Genomic DNA, 19,783 nt, shown 5'->3' with positions numbered 1-19,783 from the left:
TTTCGATCTCGTCTGGCGGCGCACACACGCGGCTGGCTATAAAGGGCGTGCGTCCCTTGTGGCAGCGCTACGTATTGTGTGTTCAGGAGCGGCGCGCGGCCCGCTAAACGCCGAGCATTCCGAACAATGGGCGTGTCGACATGAAAGGGGACCGCAACAAGCAAACCACTTCTGCTGTACGAGTCGCCTCTGCTGAGGCGGACACAATACAGCGAGCACGTCTACACAGGGTACAGTCCTCTAGGAGGCACCCTTTTACTTTTCAGTTACATTCGTGTTCTAAATACTCAGAGAATTAAATACGTACACTGCACTTGCAAGGGAATCTTTCCTAACAATTCAGAAGTTTCATTAAACAAAATGGTGAAACATTCTCATCAGGTCAGGCTTTGAAACCTCCACGTTCCGCCCGGTTGCCGTAAATCACTCCAACATTAAGCCAGTTCCTACCTCGTTACAAATTAGGTATAAGGTAACCGACGTTAGATTCAGAATCTCGAAGACCGCACGGACCGTCTGTTTGAGGAACACGCCCCGGAGCTGCATTTCATGCATTTCACAGTGAATCTAGTGGCTTCACTTTTCAACAGAGAGGAAAGTGCGCTCTGCCATCCCAGCAATGAGGGCGAGACATTGCCAAGTCAGACAGCCGATTAGTGCATAACGCTTTCAGCACGCAAGAAGAAGAAACTGAAGGCTCCTGAACGTACGATCGCTATTACAATAACTGTTATTGTGATGTATTATTATAGACAATGAACTACCCGTAGATCTTGCCAAAAGCCCACAAGCAAATCCTGTATTGTTTTCGAACCCTTGCCCTGGGTGACCGTGTCTTCGCACCCGTCTAGGTCGCTCGGTCCGTGACGGGAGGAAGAGCACATAAGCAAACGGACAACATACATAAGGTTCTGAATAATACGAAACGGGTTGCGTTGGGGGGCTTGACCACAAGCTGGACAGGTGAGTGCGGCGCGGTCCGTCTGTGAGCTGCCGGTCATCGGCGCCCGAGATAACTGTCCAGCGTCCGCCGTGGCAAAACATTCATACCGAGGCAGCTCAAGTTCTGAAATCACTTGTGACTTCAACGGGCATCCTGAATTTCGATTTGATCTGACAGTAACAAGAAAACTAAATGTTATAAACGCAAGATTCTGTTGAGTGGTGAACTTGGCTTTAAGCGCGAAAAATCCCGCTGAGTTAGTATACAGGGGGGTCCATTGATCGTGACCGGGCACAATATCTCACGAAATAAGCGTCAAACGAAAAAAGTACAAAGAACAACACTTGTCTAGCTTGAAGGGGGAAACCGGATGGCGCTGTGGTTGGCCCGCTAGATGGCGCTTCCATAGGTCAAACGGACATAAACTGCGTTTTTTAAAAATATGAGCCCCCATTTTTTGTTACATATTCGTGTAGTACGTAAAGACATATGAATGTTTTAGTTGGACCACTTTTTTCGCTTTGTGATAGATGGCGCTGAAATACTTACAAACATATGGCTCACAATTTTAGACGAACAGTCGGAAACAGGTAGGTTTCTTAAATTAAAATACAGAACGTACGTACGTTTAAACATTTTATTTCGGTTGTTCCAATGTGATACATGTACCTTTGTGAACTTATCATTTCTGAGAACGCATGCTGTTACAGTGTGATTACCTGTAACTACCACATTAATGCAATAAATGCTCAAAATGATGCCCGTCAACCTCAGTGCATTTGGCAATACGTGTAACGACATTCCTCTCAACAGCGAGTAGTTCGCCTTCCGTAATGTTCGCACATGTATTGATAGTGTGCTGACGCATGTTGTCATGCGTTGTCGGTGGATCACGTTAGCAAAAATCCTTCGGCTTTCCCCACAGAAAGAAATCCGGGGACGTCAGATCTGGTGAACGTGCGACCAATCAACCTGTCATGAAATATGCTATTCAATACTGCTTCAACCGCACGCGAGCTATGTGCCGGACATCCATCATGTTGGAAGTACATCGCCATTCTGCCATGCAGTGAAACATCTTGTAGTAACTATAGGTAGAACATTACGTAGGAAATCAGCATACATTGCACCTTTTAGATTGTCATCGATGAAATGGGAGCCAATTACCCTTCCTCCCATAAAGTCGCACCATACATTAACCCGCCAAGGTCGCTGATGTTCCACTTGTCGCAGCCATCGTGGATTTTCCGTTGCCAAATAGTGCATATTATGCCGGTTTACGTTGCCGCTGTTGGTGAATGACGCTTCGTTGCTAAATAGAACGCGTGCAAAAAATCTGTCATCGTCCCGTAATTTCTCTTGTGTCCAGTGGCAGAACTGTACACGACGTTCAAAGCTGTCGCCATGCAATTCCTGGTGCACAGAAATATGGTACGGGTGCAATCGATGTTGACGTAGCATTCTCAACACCGACGTTTTTGAGATTCCCGATTCTCTCGCAATTTGTCTGCTACTGATGTGCGGATTAGCCGCGACATCAGCTAAAACACCTACTTGGGCATCATCATTTGTTGCAGGGTGGTTGACGTTTCACATGTGCCTGAACACTTCCTGTTTCTTTAAATAACGTAACTAACTGGCGAACGGTCCGGACACTTGGATGATGTCGTCCAGGATACCAAGCAGCATATATAGCACACGCCCGTTGAGCATTATGATCACAATAGCCACACATCAACACGATATCGACCTTTTCCGCAATTGGTAAACGGTCCATTTTAACACGCTTAATGTATCACGAAGCAAATACCGTCCGCACTGGCGGAATGTTACGTGATACCACGTACTTATACGTTTGTAACTATTACAGCGCCATCCATCACAAAGCGAAAAAAGTGGTCCAACTAAAACATTAATATTTCCAGAATGAGATTTTCACTCTGCAGCGGAGTGTGCGCTGATATGAAACTTCCTGGCAGATTAAAACTGTGTGCCCGACCGAGACTCGAACTCGGGACCTTTGCCTTTCGCGGGCAAGTGCTCTACCAACTTTACGTGCTACATGAATTTGTAATAAAAAATTGGGGTTCCTATTTTAAAAAAACGCAGTTGATATCCGTTTGACCTATGGCAGCGCCATCTAGCGGGCTAACCATAGCGCCATTTGGTTTCCGCCTTCAAGCTAGACGAGTTTCGTTTTTTGTAGTTTTTTCGCTTGATGCTTATTTCGTGAGATATTGTGCCCGGTCACTATCAATGGACCACCCTGTATTCTATATGACCCAATTAATTAAAAATTTCAAAATTCCTATATTATAAGTTTCATGGGTTAGTGCTTACTACATGTATATCATATTCCGCAAGCCACCTAATGGTGTGTGGCAGAGGATACATTTTGAGCCACTAACTGATCCCTCCAACGCAGTTCCACTCGCGAATAGCGTGCGGGAAGAATGATTGTCGGTAAGCCTCTGTAATGGTAATTTTAATTTTAATAATCAACAGCCTCAATTGCACCGTTTACCTAGAATTTACGTAGATTTCAAAATGTTCAAATGTGTGTGAAAGCTTATGGGACTTAGCTGCTAAGGTCATCATTCCCTAAGCTTACGCACTACTTAACCTAAATTATGCTACGGACAAACACACACACCCATGCCCGTAAGAGGACTCGAATTTCCGCCGGGACCAGCCGCACAGTCCATGACTGCAGCGTTCGGCTAATCCCGCGCGGCACGTAGGTTTTAGTCGGGATAACCCAACCTTCTTCAGAATCACAGTAACCACCATTTGTCCAGAGTGGATATCGTCAAGCTAAAACTACGAATCCATAAATTAGCAACGGCACTCCCGTCGGTAGTTTGCTGCCACAGTCCATTAACGCCAAATTTCGTCGCACTGACCCAACGAATACTTTCGTCGTGCGTCTCATATTGATTTCTATCGTTATTTCACGCATTGTTGCTTGTCTCTTAGCACTGAAAACCCAACGCAAACGACGCTGCTGTAGGTCGTTAAGTGAAGGCCGTCGCCGCTGCGTTGTCGGTGGTGAGACGAGGTGCCTGAAATTTTGTATTCTCGGCACACTCTTGATGCTCTGGATCCCGGAATATTGAATTCCCTAACGATTTCCGAAAGGGAATGTCCTGTGTGTGTAGCTCCAACTACCATTCCGAGTTCAAATTTTGATAATTCCCGTAGTGCGGCCATAATCATGTCGGAAACCTTTTCATGTGGGCGACTTGAGCCACTGCACTACCCTTTTAAATACCTTGTGTACGCGGTACTACTGTCCTATGTATATGTGCATACCCCGTGACTTTTGTCACCTCAGTGTACGGGTTCGTCGTATTGGATCCGGTCACGTGAAATAAACAGGGCCTACGAAATTAATTACAGGCTCCAGGATGACGGATAAAGGCAGCCTAGAGCTCTCGATAGTAAACGAATGGCGGCGTAGGTGGGGCAGCGAGTGTAACTGTCAACGAGTCAGGGGTCCCGAGCACATGATATCACTTTGTCGACTTGTAGCAGACGTTAGGGAACAAATTCCCTCCAGAGATGTGTACATTCTTCTAAGACACCTAGACCCACGTTCATCGTGGACGTAACTGCAAAGAGGGTATCGAAAGTAGTGCTTCTTCATGACCTCTTGCAAATCATATATCTTAGTTATTAAAATGTTACCAGCAGGGAATCGGTTGTTTTGTACACTGTTGTACAAGTACTGTGTAGAATTAGAATAGGGGAAATGGAGAATCGAACAGTGGTACAGATATAAGAGATGCCGAACACAGAGTAGTAAGATGCAATGTACTTAGGCCAGGAGGCACGAAAAGAGGTTGGAAAAACTATAAGTATTTCCGAAACAACGATGAAAACCTGAATAGTACGGAATTAAAAATTAAAAGAAAACAACAAATTAAAAAATAACATTTTTTTCGTTGGTTGTGTTCATCCTTTTCATCTCATTTTGCTTCATTTCATTTCATTTTCCTGTCTCATTATGCTATGTTAAAAGTTTAGTTTTTTTGCAAATGAGTTTATGATTACAGTTTGAAGGATTAATGGATTGCAATGTATACTGTCGTGTTGAGCATGAATACCTGTGAGAGAGTGCCTCAGGCGGGTGGCGCCGCTGAAGGGTTGGTTGGTTGACTGGGGTTGGAGGGACCAAACAGCAAGGTCATCAGTCCCTTGTTTCAAATGTGGTCCACTCAGACAGTTTGACATCTCAGAAAAGTCAGAACGATAAAAGGGAAAAGGCTAAAAAACGCAAAAGTGCAGTCGTGTCGTCAATGGTAGAAACAAAATGCGGGAAGTCAGCTAGAGAGCAACCCCAAAGCTTTGCTAGAGGCAGGCACCTCTGAAGCAGTAGAGGCAAGACCACCTGCTATTTAAAAGCGTTCAACCGCTAGAATGTAGAAGTGCTTACGGGAAAAGGAGACTAACCAATTCCAAAAAGTGATAAAAACAGAGTAAAAGGGAAAGAAAAGAGGATATTGGCCAGGGAGGGGAGTCGGGAATCTCCAAACACAGCTTACAGTGGGAGACACCCCAACGCTCACCGCCCTGCCCCAACACCAGAATGGGATTAAAAACCTTAAAACTGAGAATAAAACCCACTTTCACGGACGAAACTGAGAACCAATTCGACCATCTGGGAATCGTCAGCCAGCCTTAAAGGTAAAGTGTGGGGAAGTCTGTACTTAGTACGCAGAGCCAAAAGAAGGGGGCATTCCATCAAAATGGGGGCTACTGACTGGAAGGCTACACAACAACAAAGTGTGGGTGACTCATTGCGCAAAGGAAAACCATGAGTCAGCCTGGTATGGCCGATGCGGAGACAGGGTGGTTGAGGCCTTTCGGGAGAGGCGGAAGGAAGAACGCCATGGGACTAGTGTCACCTTAATTGCACGAAGTTTATTAGACAGGGAGGTTGCCTCGCAAGAGTTGGTCCTTTATTGTGCGAAGTGGGATTTCATGTGAAGCCGTAAATCCGCCGCAGGCTCTGGCTCTGAGCACCATGGGACTTAACATCTATGGTCATCAGTCCCCTAGAACTTAGAACTACTTAAACCTAACTAAGCTAAGACAGCACACAACACCCAGCCATCACGAGGCAGAGAAAATCCCTGACCCCGCCGGGAATCGAACCCGGGAACCCGGGCGTGGGAAGCGAGAACGCTACCGCACGACCACGAGATGCGGGCCCCGCCGCAGGAGGGGTTACACAGAAGGAGGGGTAAGTGACTGCTCCCCCGTCCAAATGATCAGCAAGCTCATTACCTGGGATACCCACATGGCCAGGGACCCAAAGGAAGTCAACGGAACAAGCAGCACGGTGAAGATCAGCGAGATGGTCATGGATGGCCGAGACCAAGGGATGGCGGGAAAAACACCAGTCAATAGCCAGAAGGCCACTCATTGAGTCTATACATAAGAAAACGTGGTTGAGTTGGAACTGTTTAATAAAGGCAAGGGCCTGTAAAATTGCCATCAATTCCGCAGTAAACGCCCAACATGTAGGTGGTAGTAGATGATTTTCCGTGGCAACAGAGGACGTGAAGGCATATCCCACATGATCAGCAGATTTAGAGCCATCGGTGTAAAAAGCAACAGCATCCCGAAACTCCCATAAAATTCGGTGGAAGAAACAACGGAACACCATCAGGGGAATGGAATCTTTCGGACCTCGGTGGAGATCCATGCGAATTTGGGGCCGAGGAACTAACTAAGGGGGGATGTTGGGGAAGGAGTGTGGGAGACAGGACAAAGAAGGAAGCTGAAAATCACGGCGAAGAGATGCAAGGTGGATCCCAACTGGTAAACCCGTCTGAAGGTGGGAATCAGGTGGGTGACGTCCATGGTCTGGGAACAGGATAGAATGGGAGGATGAGTGGGAGAGAAATGGACAGCAATTGCATAAGAAACCAGAAGCTGGGACCGCCAAACAGAAAGGAAGGGGGGGGGGGGGGGGGGATCCCAGCTTCAACCAGGAGACTATCAACAGGGCTAGTAGGGAAGGCACCAGTGGCCAAACGGATACAATGATGGTGGACTGGATCCAGCAGATGCAGTGTGGAAGGAGCAGCTGAACCATAAACTTGACAACCATAGTCCAAGCGAGACAGCACTAAAGCCCGATTAAGGCAAAGAAGGAAGGAGGGGTCCGCACCCAAAGAGGTGTGGGCAAGGAAGCGAAGGACATCGAGTTTACGGAAACATCTACCTTCAAAAGTCTGATATGAGGCAGCCAAGTCAGCTTGTTGTCAAAAAGAAGACCCAGGAAACGAAACTGTTAAACCACAGGTAATCGTCGTGCATCGAGATAGAGCTTCTGATCGAGGTGGATCGTAGTACGGAGACAGAAGTGGACCACCCGCGATTTTAATGGAGAGAATTGAAACCCGTGTGAGAGAGTCCATGCAGAGGCACGCTGTATAGCTCCCTGGAGCTGCCGCTCTGCAGAGGCCATCAAAGAAGAACTAACCAAAATGCAGAGATCATCCACATACAGAGCAGGGGTGACCAAAGGATCGACAGAGGCCACAAGTCCATCTATAGCAATGAGGAATAGAAGTACACTCAATACAGAACCCTGTGGGATGCCATTCTCCCGGGTCCGTGGAGAACTAAAAACAGTACCAACCCGAACCCTGAACAACCGATGGAACAGGAACTGGCGGATAAAAATCGGGAGTGGGCCCTAAAGACCCCACTAATGAAGTGTAAGTAAGATATGATGGCACCAAGCCATCTCATAGGCCTTGCGAGGATCGAAAAATACTGCAACCAAATGGCGGAGCTGGGAAAAAGCCTGCCGAAATGTGGACTCCACGCGAAGCAAATGATCGATGGGAGACCGTCCCTCTTGGAAGCTACACTGGTAAGGGGACAATAGATCCCGAGATTCGAGGACACAATTGAGCCAACGGACTACCATCTGTTCAAGTAACTTGCAAACAACATTTGTCAGACTAATTGGCCGATAGCTATCGACAAACATGGGGTTCTTACCAGGCTTAAGGACAGAAACCACGATCTTATCTCTCCACTGAGTAGGGAAGTCACCCTTGAACCAAATACGGTTGAACACCTGGAGCACTGAGATGTTGAAGCAGTTGGTTATGAATGGAGTCTGGGCCAGGGGCCGTATCACGAGAAGAAGAAAGTGTGGAAAGAAGCTCCCATTCAGTAAAAGGTACATTGTAAGATTCTGACTGACATGGGGTAAAACATGAGGCAGAAGCTTCGGCCCGCTGTTTCTGGTGAAGGAAAGCAACCAGATAGGAGGCTGATGCTGATGCTGTTGCAAAATGGGTCGCAAGAGTGTCTGCGAGAAACAACGGGTCCATTCAAAGGCCATACAGGATGTGAAGGCCCGGGAGGGTAGACTGCCGATGGCAACCTTGGAGAGACCGAAGCATAGCCCATACCTGTGACATAGTGACAGTACAACTGAGGGAAGAAACAAAGCTTTCCCAACACATCTGTTTGCTCTGTTTGATTAAGTAACGGGCTTTAGCGCGAAGGCGTTTAAAGGTAATAAGGTTGGCAACCAATGGGTGCCTCTTAAGGTGTTACAAAGCTCGACTGCGATCACGGATGCCATTGGCAATGGCCGTTCTCCACCACGGGACTTGCCGAAGACGAAATGGTCCAGATGAGCGCGGTACAGCAAGGCTAGCAGCGCGAACAATCGCGTCAGACACGTCACGTAGGACGTCATCAATACAACCCGACAAAGAGGGAGAAAACTCGACCCGTGCAGTGTATAGAGGCCAATTGGCGCGTTGGAAAGACCAACGAGGTAACCTGTCCATCGGAGAGCGGGAAGGGAGCGAGAGAATCGACGGGAAATGGTCACTATCAGAAAGGTCATCGTGTGGCGACCAGTGTAATGAAGGGAGGAGGGAGGGAGAAGAAAGAGAAAGATAAATGGCAGAAAAGGTACCATGACCGGCACTGAAATGAGTAGGGGAGCCATCATTAAGAAGGCACAAGTCGTCTGCAAAAAACTGGTCTATGAGAAGACCTCGTCTAGATGGAAATGCACTGCCCCACAAGGGATGATGAGCATTAAAATCTCTGAGAAGGAGGAAGGCAGGAGGAAGTTGCTGAAGAAGGGCAGTTAAGGTAGCAGGTGTAAGAGTCCTGTCAGGAGGGAGATAAAGATTGCAAACCGCGACCTCAGAGTCCAGGTGGACCCTAACAGCAACCGCTTTCAATGTAGTTTGAATAGGAATCCACGTGCTAGCAAAGTCCATATGGACCAACGTACAAACGGCACCAGAGGCCTGCATGGAACCCACAGAGGGTCGGTGAGTGGTCATCAGTGAAATGAGATTTGGCCTGGAAGGTACCAGGAAGGGGTATCCCGGGAGGGGCGCCCTTCACCGGCAGACGCCGAAGAAGTGGGACACTTCTGTGGCTGTGGAGGGCGAGCGGCGCCCGGAGGAGAGGGTGTGGGAGCCATAGGGGAAGGGAGGGAGGAGAGGGGTTCGGGACTGGGGTAAGGAAGGGGGAGGAAGGAGTGGAGATGTAACTAAAGCATAACTAGATGTCATGGACACAGGGTGAAGATTTGCGTACTTCTTACGAGCCTCACTGTAGGTTAAACGATCAAAGGACTTATACTACTGTATCTTCTTTTCCTTCTTATAAACTGGAAAATCTGGTGAACGTGGGGAATGATTGCCATGACAATTAACACACACAGGAGGGGTAACACAGCAACTCCCCTCATGGAGTGGACGTCCACAGTCACCACAGAGAGGGGCCTGCAGACAGCGGGAAGACATGTGTCCAAAACGCAAGCACTTACAACACATAGGTGGTGTGATGTACAGCTTCACGTCACATCGATAAACCATAACCTTGACCTTCTCAGGGAGGGTGTCCCCTTCAAAGGCCAGGATAAAGGCACCAGTATCAATACGATTGTCGTTCGGACCGTTCTGAACAAGCCGAACAAAATGAGCATCCCGCTGTCCGAGATTGTCCCAAAGTTCCTCATCAGTTTGAAGGATGAGGTCCCTGTGAAAAATCACACCTTGAACCATATTTAGAGACTGGTGGGGGGTAATGGACACAGGAATTGTGCCAAGATGGTTACAGGCATAAAGGGCCGCAGACTGGGCAGCTGAAGCAGTTTTTATCAATAACGAACCTGATCGCATCTTGCTCAGAGAGTCCACTTGGCCAAACTTGCCTTCAATGTGTTCCACAAAGAATAAAGGTTTGGTATTGGTGAAAGTATCCTCATCAGTCCTGGTGCAAACCAGATAACGTGGGAAAGGTTTCGCCCCTAGCCGACGGGCCTGACCCTCCGCCCAGGGGGTAGCCACGGAAGGGAAGGCCGAAGGGGCAAGAGAAGCAGCACTAAAAGAATCAGTTCCACACGGACAGACGGCCGCAGAAGAATGGCCAGAGTTCTGAATCCGTATGCGTTTCATTTGCATAGCGTCCGCCCTGATACCACCCACTCTGATCAGGGGCTCTCCCCAAGGGCGCCGCCCAGCCACAGCAACGGCCCTCTGGCACAGTGGCCATTGCCGGAAGTTCCGATGCTCCAGGACGACCAGCAACCACTTCTAGTCTGACATGAGGAGGTCACAGCTCAGGTATCAGAAGTGTGACCCCTGTGTGTTCAGGGGGTTCACCCAAAAGGGTACATAGCGACCCCACCACACGGGATGGCTGCCTTGCTGGCTATGCACCCTAGCATCAGACAACGACGCGAAGGAAAAGGTGGAATGAACTAGGAGGGCACACGTCGGAGACACTAGGTAAGGTGCTCTTCCCCAAATGGCTCACACTATGGAACAGAAATTTAGTAATGGAGGTCAAAGGGAATGCCAAAAGGATGAGGTGATTACGCAACAAAACCAAATTGAAAACCAACAGAACTAGGAGGATAGCGGCGCCAACATAAACAAGGACACCAAGAGAGGAAGAGGAGAGGGCGAAGGGGAAGGAGCAAGGAGAGGAAAGGAGGGGAAGGGCAAGGAAATGCAGCCCTGGAAAGAAGGAGGGCTGCCATAGCTCGGGGCCCCGTGCTCGCCACGCACGTACTCACGGAAGAACAGTGAGCCCCTGGGGGGGGGGGGGGGGGGGGGCGCTGCCGGGCTTGTGGAGATGCGAGTCACTGAAGCGGCCGCCATCACGTCGTGGTGCTCACCAGGACACCTTCCGTGTCTTCCGCATCAGTGTATTTTTCAAGGAAACAAATTCGAAATCGTTCTATAAACTTCTCGAGCTTTTGCAAATATTAACTGATATGTTTGCTAATGTTCTAGAATATTTTCAAATGTTCGACAGTACAGCCTTGAAACGGTACGTACCGCACTGATGCGCACTCTGTCAAAATAGTCCTTAACGGTGAGTTGTACAACGTAGTAAAGATAGTTAGGCGAGCAACTCTTCGAAAAACTGTATCCGATTACAGGGATACATGAACAAAGATTGATTGTGTGATGAGCAAACAATGATAGCAACATAAAGGCGGACAGGTGCGAATAGGACCCCCACTCTGAGGGTACACAGAGACTGATAATAAGGCCGTGTGGTTCAGTGGCCTGGTGCAAGTCCTACAGGGCGGCACTCCTGCGACTTGCATGTCCCTGACCCGCCCCAGTTATGTCAGAGGGAAAGGGACCTCCACTTTTCCGTGCAATCCGAACCACGTGTTGTTTCCAGCGAAGCTTCACATCGTTGGTAGGTGAAGTCTAGGTTACAATGAAGATATTCGATATTCGATCCCGCGACCTCTAGGAGATACAGGCATCGCTAAACCACCAGGCACGCCTTGTACGTAGATAGTTCATCTGTAAGACAAAGGACTCAAAGGCATTACAGACACTGGTTGCGAGCGGGCATTGATTGCAGTCAGTGGGGGAATATGTAATTTCTTTGTGTCTTAATTCATAACGCCTTCTGGATCAAAGAATGATGTTTGCTCTTTCGGACATGTCTGAAAGAAGAAACACCATATATACATATAATTAACGCCAGATGGCCAATGACCTCTTCAGTGGGGATGTATAACAGGCTCAAATTCTTACGGAAATTGGCGAAATGCCTCGAGTAATGAGCATAATGGGCATGTGGCACTACGTCAGTAGTCGAGACTTTGGGCCTGACGGGAGGCGTGCACGGTTAGACTGTGCAGTTGCAACCATCGCTATGTCCGGATGGTTCGATGGTCGCAGTCTGCTTTCGGCTGGTGAACGGCGAGGACGTCTTGTTTACGTCCCGTCCGCAGTGTCGCGGTCCCGTCGGCAGAGTCGCGAGCGCGCGTAGTTTGTTTACTTCCTAATACTCGCGTCCGTTAACGCTGAGTCGCCATGGCTCATTCGTACAGAAAAGCTACCATCAAGATCAGCTTCCAGCCCGACTACGCACGACCACGAGCCTTTGAAGTCGAACGATTTATCCGTGACGAAGTTCAAATACCAACACAGCACATCATCGGTATCCACCTATCCATCACAAGCAGCGTCGTTTACGTCAAGATGGTCGATGACGAGTTATGTCACGCAGTTGTGAACAGATGCGCGAACACTATCAAGTTCAAACACTCCGATGGTCACATCGGAGAGGTTACTGTTGACCATGCTGGACTAGGATTACGCACACTAAGAGTCTTCGAACTCCCTTTCGAAGTACCACCGGACGTCGCTACCTCAGCTTTCCGCCCTTATGGGACGGTAATTAGCCACGTGGCCGAAAAATGTAACACCTTCGAGACGTACCAAGTCCTCAACGGCGTCCGACAAGTGAAAATTGAATTAAAGAAACATGTGCCGTCCTACTTAGTCATAGGTGGCAGTCGAGCAATAATAATGTACGACGGCCAACCTCGTACTTGTTCTGGTTGCGGCCAGGAGGGTCATGTGCGCTCGGCGTGTATTCAACGTCGGATTACACAACTTCCATTGCATGACACGACACCACCTCCTACGCTCAGGGCCCTCCCCCTCAATTACGCAGAGGTGACACGATCGACCGTCATGACAGACGACGACCCCCCCGGAAGACAGGAAGCGTTAGAATGCGCACCTGTCGCCGGTCCTGGATTGACCAACACCATTACGGTGTCTGCAGGGGTTGAAGAACGCCGCCCATCGACTCCACAAGAAGATTCGGACGAGAGAATGGAACTCGACGCTAGGGTTGTACCGATCTCTGCCTTTCTCCCTGAGGGGGATGCTATACGGGAACCTCAAACTCTTTCGGACTCAGAAACCCACGTCCGCAAACAAAGGTCACCGAGAAAACATAAAAAGCGACGTCGCACACCCTCAGACGATTGCCTCCGGCGGACGTCTTCTCCAGTTGACGACCGGACGGCCGACGAAACGACGAGGAGAATGGATGACACGAGATCGCCCTCACCTGTCACTTTGTCTGATTTTGACAAATCCGTTTCCGCTCTCTCGGACAAACGGATGGCCAGCACAGCGCCCGCCGTTGGTACACAACCGGAAACAACTGCGGATTCACCCTTAGTCACTCAGCCCACAAGTGTTCTGCCGCAGCCACCGTTAACTTGCGGACCTTGGGCGGATGACATTGAAGACGATTCTACGGCCGCTGTGGTGGATGAGGAGAGGGGTCTCTCCTCCCACACCTCGGCCCCTCTCGAGTAGCAACAGATGACGGCGCGGACGCGGCCAGCAGATCACAGGCCCCACCTTTTACGGCGACACTGACGGCAGCCCCCACCGCAGGAGACGATCTACAAACCTATCGCTTAACGACCATCAACATTAACACCATTCGGTCACGTACGAAGTTGTCGCTGCTCCAAGACATGCTCAATGCAGCAGACGTTGACATTGTCTTTCTCCAAGAAGTCTTCGTCGAAGATTTCCCGGGTATGTATGGTTATACGGCTGATGTGTCCCACGACTCGCCAACTACCAGTGGAGTCGCAATTCTCCTCAGAGAGGGCCTCGAGGCGGACGAGGTCCGATATCTCCCCGACGCTAGAGGAATGGCCGTAACGGTGCAAGGCGTCCGGTTTATCAATGTGTACGCCCCTTCCGGAACGAATCGCCGTCGTGACCGATCGCTCTTCTTCGCAGAAGGAATAGCACCGCTTTTTCAGGGCAGGCACGATGACTTGATATTAGGGGGCGATTTCAATTGCACCCAAGCACCTAAAGATCAGCTGCCACGCCATTCACCGTGCCCCGAACTTGGGACACTCATCGGCGATCTCCAGCTAGTAGATACATGGGAACATGTCCGAGGACATAGACCGGGATACACCCATTTCACGAGTCACTCGTCTAGTCGCATCGATAGGATTTACGTCTCCCGTTCTCTCGCGGCAACGGTGAGTGACGCGGAGGTGTGGCCAGTAGCCTTCTCTGATCACGAGGCCTATATATGTGCCGTCACCCTTCGTCGCCAACGGGTGTGGCGCAGCCGACATCCCTGGAAATTAAACCTTGCTCATCTCGCTTCTCCGGATTGTCGACGCGCCATCGAAGACACGTGGAGTTTGTGCGTCCGCCGCCTCCCAACGTATCCTACGTCGATTAGTTGGTGGTTAACCTGCGCCAAGCCGGCCCTACGGCGAACCTTTATTACGTATGGTCGTGAGACTGCTGCTTGGAGGCGGCAGACCCTTGATTTTTATTTCACCGTCCTTCGCGAATGCGCCTCCTTGCCACCCACACCGGAACGACAGCTGACAGTCCAGCGTGCGAAAGCACAGATCGTAGCCCATATGCGCCGACACCTCGAAGGGACGATCGTCCGAGCGCGGACACAAGACAGACTCGCAACGGAACGACCCACCATGTACCACGTCATCCGAGAAGGTACACTGCGAAGACGGGCGCTGATACATGCCATCACCACTGAGGACGGCCTTCATCACACCACACAACGCGATATTGCTGCAGCCTTCTTCGACCATTACGCACGACTTTATTCTGCTCAATGTTCCGACCCGATGACGGTGACAGCAGTCTCACAACTGGTTTACGGCATTGTTCCACAGGATTTACAAACTGAATTATTGAACGACATTACGGAAGACGAAGTTATCGACGCCATCGGTAAAGGAGCGGCGAATAAGTCTCCTGGCCCCGACGGGCTCCCTGTGGAGTTTTATAGAACTTTTCAGTATTTACTGGCTCCCAAGTTAACAGACATCTGTCGGGAGCTTATGTCCCCCGCGGTGCCGCTCCCTGCGACCTTCGTAGAAGGAATAATTATACCGGTTCACAAGCCTAAAGGTGGGGCTCGAATACAAGATTACCGCCCGCTAACACTCGTCAACTGCGACATGAAGATATTCACCAGACTATTAGCAAACCGTCTACGACCGACCCTACCTTACGTCATCTCGCCAGATCAGACTTCCCTAGGGGGTATCAACAACATCCACACAGCACTGTGTCGATACCGTGACTTAATAGCCCTAGCCAGGGCGCGCCGCATCCCGGGAGCACTGGCATCACTAGATTTTAGCCAAGCGTTTGATCGAGTGGATCACGCATACCTAACGTCCGTTCTCCAGCACATGCAGTACCCACAGCAATTCACAGCCGTCGTGATGCGCCTACTCCGAGGAGCGACTTCCAAAGTGCTCGTTAACGGGCGTCTCTCGCAGTCCCTCCCGATTTTCCGCTCCGTCCGTCAAGGCTGCCCCTTGTCGACGTTACTATATGCTCTGGCACTGGAACCGCTCCTCTGTGGTCTCCGTCAACGCCTCACCGGTCTTACTCTACGTGACGTCACATTTCGCTGTACAGCATATGCAGACGACCTGGTTCTCGTGTTCCGCAATCGCGATGATGTCAACAGAGCACTAGAATGGATTACCACGTACGGTGTGGCTTCCGGCAGCTGTCTCAACGTCGTCAAATCGGTCGCCATGGCCATAGGAGACGGGTTGACCCCAGCGTGTGTCGAACCCCTACAGCTTCGTGGCACTATCAAATGTCTCGGAATAGAGTTTCACGACGACATACGGCGCACCGCGGCTCTTAACTACCGCCGCTTATTACAACAAATTCGGGTCCAGATCTTCAACCTTCGTCTGCGGACCCTCGACATTCTCCAAAGGACACACTTCGTTAATGTTTACCTCGCATCGCGCCTTCCACACATAGCGCGTGTTCTCCCAATACCGTTACTGATGGCTCGACGTCTATTAGCGGCATTCGGAGCCTACGTCAGTACAGGCATGCTCTTCAAAGTCAGTTATGAGTCACTGACCCTTCCCCCAGAAAGGGGAGGTCTTGGCCTAGTCCATGTCCACGACAGAGCTGTGTCCCTGTATGTCAGCTCACACATCAAGCTGTGGCGCCACCACCCGGAAAGTTTGACAGGTTTGCTGTTGGAGTCCTTAGCTCCGCCGTCCATTATGCCCCCACTGACGACGCAAGACATACCCCCACCCTTCTAGTACTTCGGGAACTTTTACATTGAACACAGCTATGTCCGTATCTCACTACCACCGACGAAACAGGCGTCGGCGCGGGATATATATCATGTCCTACAGCAGAGGCGCCCACCAAACATCGTGGAGACGAAAAGCCCTCAGGTTAATTGGAAGGTGGTGTGGAAGACGATTCACGCGGTTACACTGGACACAGCCGTCCGATCCACATGGTACATCACAGTCAATGGTAAACAGATCACCCGATCACACCTCCACAAGATAAACATGGCGGAATCGCCTTTCTGCGTAGACTGCGGGATACCAGACACGGAAGAACACCGTCTCACATGTGGCGCGGCAGAAGACGTATGGCGCTTGGTGCGACAAATTTTGTCGTATTTTCTACGAGTGACTCCGGAACACATTACACCTCGGTTTCTACTATTTCCGGATCAACAGTATTTCCCGCGCGCCAAGACCAACGCTGTCACGTGGATCCGCGCGCATGCGGTACACTACTTATTTCACGATGGACCTAAAGATGTATTAGACTTTTGGAACTACCTACAAGAACGTCATTGCAAGATCGTACGGAACCCAAAATACAGACAGTATTTTTCTAATTACTTAGGGAGTGCCCTACGCGACCCTCCGCGCAGCTGGATCATCAACAGGTAGGAGAAGATACCCATTGAGTGAGCTGACATGACTAAGTTCGATTCTCGGTGGAACAACATGATATACGTGAAGACGTACCTGGATGATGAAGCGTAGGGAGAGTAGCGACACACCCTTCTGTATCCTGTATGAAGCACTTTTTTTTTTTCGTTTTCCCCATATACATTACCTCGGTGTAGGAACGTGCCGAGATATTGTTTTGTTTTTCTCAGAGCACGATGCGGTGCTAGATACATTTATTTTTGTTGTGGTATAAAGTAAAACCACATTCAGAATGTATTAAAACAGTAAATAAAAATAAGTAAATAAACAATAATTACCACAAAAAAAAAAAGATGGTCAGAGCTTCTGCCCAGTAAGCAGGAGACCCGGGTTCGAATCCGGGTGCGGCAAGAATTTTCAACTTTCCCCACTGATACTATAAATGGCCGCTAACAGCCAATGGTTGCCATTCCTTCGGGTCTTAATTCATGACGGCTGCTGGATCAAAAGATTCTGTCTGTTTATTCAGACATGTCCGAAAGAACATCTATAGATTCTCACGAATGAGTTTTCTGGTATCAGAATATGTGACCAACATCGTCGTGTCTTCTGACGCCGTTGGCTGGGAAGCTTAAATTATTTACATCACGAAGGGATCGCAGACGTTTGTATTTGACATAAATTTGAACTTGGACTTCCACCCGTTCCTGGGAGAAAGAGATATCAACAGAGAGACAGACAGACGGGCAAGCAATACGAAAAAAAATGTTAATTAGAATTATTAATAAACAATTTTTTGTTTTTTTCGTTAACTTATACGACGGAACATTGCCTCTTGCCGAATTTCACGATTCAAGTTAAAGGAGAAGTACCGTGTAGGTTTCTGGAGTGGGTTTGCTACTACAGGAATATATAACGGGAGTAACCGCATTTTTTGACTGCTTTAACTTACAAGTTTAAGTTTTTCACAACGCCGGGGGACCGTAGACCTTAGTATGTGAAATAAATTTGAACTTAACACCCGTACCCAATCGAGAGGAAAAGGCGTCCTAGCAGACAGCCACACAGACGGACTGACTACTAAGTGATCCTATTAGGTTTTCCGTTTTTGGCAACTGAGGTACGCAACCGTAAAAATCATATAGTTCAAAAAACAAATCAGCGAATACAGAACACGATACCTGAAAGATCTCATATCCAATGAGGAAGAAATATTTAAATCCATTTACACGACGAAAACCGAGACGAAACCGCACACTTGCCAACGGAATTACTGAATTCGCTTCACGCTCCCCTTACATTATCGCAAAAAACCTTCTAGATGATCCCACAGAGGGGAAATACTATCCGGAAAGGAAAAGGACAGTTCATGCCACTAATTCCACTCATTTCAACTAACTTACCATCAAATTTCAAAAGTTTCCAATAACTGAAAGGGTAGTGTTAACTGTTGTGAAGTGAATTTAAAAGAGCCGTTTTTCTCTCACGGACAATATATGTTGCGTGTTCCTGTGTAGCACAAACGCCAAATTTATTCGTGTTCGTAATTCGAGTTGTTTATAAGAGTATACCACTACACTGCATAAGTTAGATGCTACGAAAATGAGGTGGTTAAGTGCTCACTTTTTTCCAATACAGAAAACAAACGGAGAACAGACTGAGTGAAGTGAGTCCTTTTTATGTTAAGCCGTGCGAGACGAGAGCGGGCGAGCGGCTTACCTTCTTCTGCCGCAGCTTGATGGCCAGCTTGAGGCGGTTGAGGTGCATGCGCTCGCCGTGCTCGAAGGCCGGGCCCGTGGGGTCGTGGTTGAGCAGCACCTCCAGCTCGTAGCTGCTGCGCGTGTGGTCCAGCAGCGCCGTCGCGAAGTCCTGGCACTGCTTGCGCAGCTCCTGCCGGCACAGCGGGGCCGCTAGCCACTTCATCTTATACACTGCCGGCCATTAAAATCGCTACACCAAGAAGAAATGCAGATGGTAAACGGGCATTCATTGGACAAATATATTATACTACAACTGACACGTCATTGCATTTTCACGCAGTTTGGGTGCATACATCCTGAGAAATCAGTACCCAGAGCAACCACCTCTGGCGGTGATAACAGCCTTGATACGCCTGGGCAAAAAAAATGGTTCAAATGGCTCTGAGCACTATCGGACTCAACTGCTGTGGTCATAAGTCCCCTAGAACTTAGAACTACTTAAACCTAACTAACCTAAGGACAGCACGCAACACCCAGCCATCACGAGGCAGAGAAAATCCCTGACCCCGCCGGGAATCGAACCTGGGAACCCGGGCGTGGGAAGCGAGAACGCTACCGCACGACCACGAGATGCGGACACGCCTGGGCATTCAGTCAAACAGAGCTTGGATGGCGTGTACAGCTACAGCTGACCATGCAGCTGCAACACGATACCACAGTTCATCAAGAGTAGTCTGGCGTATTGTGACGAGTCAGTTGCTCGGCCACCATAGACCAGACGTTTTCAATTGGTGACAGATCTGGAGAACGTGCTGGCCTGGGCAGCAGTCGAACATTTTCTGTATCCATAAAGGCATGTACAGGAACTGCAACATGCGGCCGTGCATTATCCTGCTGAAATGTAGGGTTTCGCAGGGATCGAATGAACGGTAGAGCCACGGGTTATAACACATCTGAAATGTAACGTCCACTGTTCAATGTGCCGTCAATGCCAACAAGAGGTGACCGAGACGTGTAACCAATGGCACCCCATACCATCACGCCGGGTGATACGCCAGTATGGCAATGACGAAT

The 19,783-nt window shown here is 49.2% G+C and overlaps 1 protein-coding gene across 1 annotated transcript in view; it reads right to left on the bottom strand.

The window, feature by feature from the left end:
• Positions 1-19,783, bottom strand: part of LOC124605243 (transient receptor potential-gamma protein-like) — a 454,685-nt gene that overhangs the window by 378,832 nt on the left and 56,070 nt on the right. The window contains exon 3 of the mRNA XM_047136797.1: positions 18,729-18,899. Coding sequence (XP_046992753.1) covers positions 18,729-18,899 — 171 coding nt within the window. The remainder of the gene's footprint in view (positions 1-18,728; positions 18,900-19,783) is intronic.

The sequence above is a fragment of the Schistocerca americana genome, chromosome 3 (assembly GCF_021461395.2).
Source record: "Schistocerca americana isolate TAMUIC-IGC-003095 chromosome 3, iqSchAmer2.1, whole genome shotgun sequence".
In the NCBI taxonomy this organism is placed as follows: Eukaryota; Metazoa; Arthropoda; class Insecta; order Orthoptera; family Acrididae; genus Schistocerca; species Schistocerca americana.
The sequence above is the reverse complement of the archived record's forward strand: the minus strand, read 5'-3'. Positions and strand labels throughout refer to the sequence as shown.